The sequence below is a fragment of the Triticum dicoccoides genome, chromosome 5A (genome assembly GCF_002162155.2).
Source record: "Triticum dicoccoides isolate Atlit2015 ecotype Zavitan chromosome 5A, WEW_v2.0, whole genome shotgun sequence".
NCBI lineage: Eukaryota > Viridiplantae > Streptophyta > Magnoliopsida > Poales > Poaceae > Triticum > Triticum dicoccoides.
Window position 1 is genome coordinate 605,734,540 of NC_041388.1, and position 3,928 is coordinate 605,738,467.

The window sequence follows — 3,928 nt, forward strand, 5'->3', positions numbered from 1 at the left end:
GAAGATTTCATTTATGCACCATGAAAACAATCTATTTCTTATTGCCTATTATCTATACCGATTAGTTGTATTTACTATCTAAATTGTTGTGTATATTGTTATACCTAGTCAATTTATATGTGACCTTGCTTTTACCGAGTGTATGTATATATGTTTATATAACATTTCCTTGTACTACTAACTAATGTATGGTTATGTTTAGGCAAGTTCAATTATTTCATATGGCCATGTATTTACCAAAATTTCTACCATTTCATTGTACAAATAGACAGGCGCGGCAACGCACGCCATCAATGATCTAGTCTCTTAACATATTCAGACATATATTCAGACATAGAATCACAATCATGACAACATGCTCCACAACTCTGTGTGCTTGCCCAGAAGAAGTTTACCAAAACAAAACCTATTCGGCATGATCAATACATAACATTCATTCGTTCGTTTATTCCACAGCAAATTCACTCCGACACACACACAATGACACAACGTGATGGAACTAGAACTTGGTGGGCATATTGGCGCAGACCCTCTTGACCGAAGGTCTGGCCATGAGGTCCTCCCACCAGGCCTTCACCCTGGGGTACTCGTCGAAGAGGGCCGCGTACGGGGTGGCCATGAAGTAGAAGGTGAAGGGGAAGTGGTTGAGGTCCGCGAAGCTGAAGGAGTCCCCGGCCAGGTACCTGCTCTCGGACAGCCGCTCCTCGTACGTCCCCAGCACCCCCCTCAGCCGCTCCAGGCTCTCGTCGACGACCTTCTGGTCCGTGGCGGCGCCGCGCATGACGGGGAAGATGATGCACTCGAACACCACGGGCGAGATGGCCGGGTGGTACTGCTGCGCTTCCACCTCCGTCCACACGTCCACCATTGTCGCCCCCTTGGCGCCGCCGTTCTCTCCCAGCAGGTCCGGCGACCCCGGCGTCCTATACTTGCGCAGGATGTACCTCGCGATCGCGCGCGACTCTGTTGGTTGGGACACAACGTCCACCCCTCGAAGACTTTTCAGGTCTCTGTCCAGACCTTGGTGCCTGCTCCAAATTTAAATCTATATTTTTGGACCGTTGCTCATAGAAAACCAAGAGTGGATAGTGGTTGTGTAGGAAAATTGTATGCATTGACGTTCACTTGACTAGGGCGTCCCGCTCATACTTTGTACTTATGCGATAACAACTTCATTTCATTGAAGCCAGCTTGCAACCGCCTACAGGCGTGGCAGGTGAAGTAAATTACACAAAACCACCACGTTTGGAGCTAGGCTAACACATAGTACTATCATCCATGATTAAAACAACGCAAAACCATCAGTTTTGGAGCTCGTATGCACATACACGTAGCACTGGTTCGGCGTTTTGCTCGGTTTAATAGCAATTCTGACTGCTTGGGCCTACCTTGACTACAACAGCCGGCGCGGGGAGGCAGTCGACAGGGCATCCTCTTTTCTCTTACATTTCCCTTTTTTTAACATCACCTTATATTAATTAATCAACCAGTAAACTTACAATCATTCGATACAAAATTCACCACACAGGATGGAACATCATTAATAAGAATACCATCGGATCTATTGTCAAAACTAAACTTTGCTATGAAATGAGCCACCACATTCGCCGACCGACTAATCTTAGCCAATTGAAAGTTATTAATCAGCTTAGATAAGCTAAGAGCTTCCTTCTTCAGATCAACCAACCCAGCAGAATAGATCGATCTCATCTTCTCGGGCTCTCGGCTCTCACTGCCGGCCGCTAGCGCCATCGCCTCCAGCCGCTTGTTGCCTCGCGCCACCACCATAGACCCAGCGGACGATGATGATAGCTCGCGCGTGGATGGGAACCGCGAAGAGCTGCAGCTCGGCGACCACCACAGGTCCACAACCAGGAGCACAACACGCCAAACCCGAGCCCAAGCCCAACCGTATCATCTTATGGTGCCTTCCGTCTTCGCGCGCCGGGAAAGAGACAACTCCCCGGCCGACCTCGAGGTCTTCCACCTCAAGCTCCAGGTGCAACACCATCGCAGCACTATGTCCAAGACGTCCGTGAAGCAGGGACGCCCTAGCCTGCTTAGCAATGGTCGATCTGCTGCCGCAAAGCGCAAGAACAGGAGCAAGGCTGTTTTGGCTAGGCGAGTATCGATTTCTTTATGATTTTATGATTATGAGCACTGATCTTACAGTTTGGAGATATTTTTGTACATAGATTATGTGATGCATGTAGATGAGCATTGATTTCTGAGTAGATGTGGTGTATATAGATGATGTGATGAATACGATTTTCTCTGTGTCATTGCGAGCTTCTTAAGTCTTAGCTGAACCATGAGGTTTCAGAAAGAGGGATCATGTCATGGTTATTGCTGCAGCAAAATAGTGACGAGCACTATGTGTGTACAGCGATTGTTACCACAGCATCCACCTCTTTCTGATAATTCATTATTTTGCACATAGATACGGCTATGAGCACTCCGTGTGTAAAGTGATTATCTGAACCGTGAATTCTTTTGCTGCAGCAAGAGTGACGAGTTGTTCGTTTAGCTTCAGAAATACTAAAAAATAGCAGCGTTATTTATCAGATGAACATTTCTGTAGGGATTCTTGTGTGTAAATCCAATTGCTTTAGAGTGCAATTGTTCGAATGAAGTGTTGTTCTTGTGTGTAAATCCAAATGAAGTGTTGTTCTTTATAAATTATTATCATTATAAGTTGTTTGTGACTATGTAATGCTCAAATTGATGTGTTGCAAATATGGGTAATTTTACCTGCGGATACCCATTTACCCTGACAGGTGACGAGCATGGGAAAAAATTGTACCCGCTGACGGGTATGGATACAGGTGATGGGTAAGGTTTGGGGCTACGGGTAAGGGTATGGGGTGGCTCCACCTGTACCCAAATCCGACGGGTGCCATCCCTACGTACAAACGCACAATCAGTCTCTAAAATTATAGGGTTGTGAAGAGGAATACCTATGTAAAGTCCAGCAATGCACGCCCTTAGATCCGCTTCCTCCACGCTCTTACATTTCCCATTTAGCTTCTCCACACTTTCTCCCGCCATCGTCGTCACCCTGGATTGACCACCGCCGATGCCGCCACCGCATTGGTGTCATTGGGAGATGGGGCTGACTCTTTCAAAGGATTTGACCTTGATTCTTTGTGTAGCGAGGTGAGTTGCTCTGTTTCAATTGCCAGGGTTGGGTAGGGTTCATCTGGGGATATTTTCTATTTCAGCTCCATTTAATCTATTTCTTTTTTCATTCATATGTCATTTGTTAGGTCCCCAAAACCATTTATGACTCCCATTATTGCGGCCCCGTGTGAGCCCTGTTCCAGCGTCGCGTGATCACCTTTGTTTTGTAAACCTGCCCAATATTGCATAAATGAGGAAGCATAACATATGAACTCCAAAGGAGATTGAATCAGCTTCTTATCAAAGCATGCTCTATTGTGTAGTTTAGATAGTCGAACATATAACAACCAAACCCACACTTTTTACTTGTCTACTTCTAGGTAAGAAGATGGGGATCCACCAGAAGTATTGCGAGAAGCAGCCAGGTTTGTTCCTAGCACCAATGCTTTGCATATCACACCCCAAACATATTTCATAGCAAAACAACAAAAGAAAAGTAGCGGATTCTCTCAAGTTCTAGGCATGGGCAAATTTTAACTATTAGTGGGATTCTAGCTTTCCACGGGCAGGGTGTTTAAAGGATATGTCGGGACAAGCATCAAACAGATGATTGTACATGGTTTTGACAGTGAATTTGTCATTTTTGTTCCAGATCCACCAAGGATAATCATCACCACTAGTCAGGTTGACATTTTGTAGCATGATCCTCAACCTATGCAATTGGATCATCTACTCACTCTTAGCCATGTTCTGAAAGTAAAACTTCACCCACTATCAGTCATCTGTTTCATGTTTTTTCCATTTTCAT

The 3,928-nt window shown here is 45.4% G+C and overlaps 1 protein-coding gene across 1 annotated transcript; it reads right to left on the reverse strand.

Moving 5' to 3' along the window:
• Positions 1-499: 499 nt before the first annotated feature.
• On the reverse strand, positions 500-2,011 carry LOC119300124 (glutathione S-transferase 1-like). The gene is made up of 2 exons (XM_037577186.1): positions 1,734-2,011; positions 500-1,028 (listed from the first exon to the last, which is right to left on the reverse strand). Exons 1-2 carry the CDS (start codon positions 2,009-2,011, stop codon positions 500-502), a joined length of 807 nt encoding a protein of 268 aa, XP_037433083.1.
• Positions 2,012-3,928: the final 1,917 nt, after the last annotated feature.

Coding starts and splice junctions, on each gene's coding strand:
- LOC119300124 (XM_037577186.1), bottom strand. CDS start 2,011: ATGGTGTTGCACCTGGAGCTTGAGGTGGAAGACCTCGAGGTCGGCCGG. Junction 1,029..1,733: donor GATGGCGCTAGCGGCCGGCA/GTGAGAGCCGAG, acceptor AATTTGGAGCAG/GCACCAAGGTCTGGACAGAG.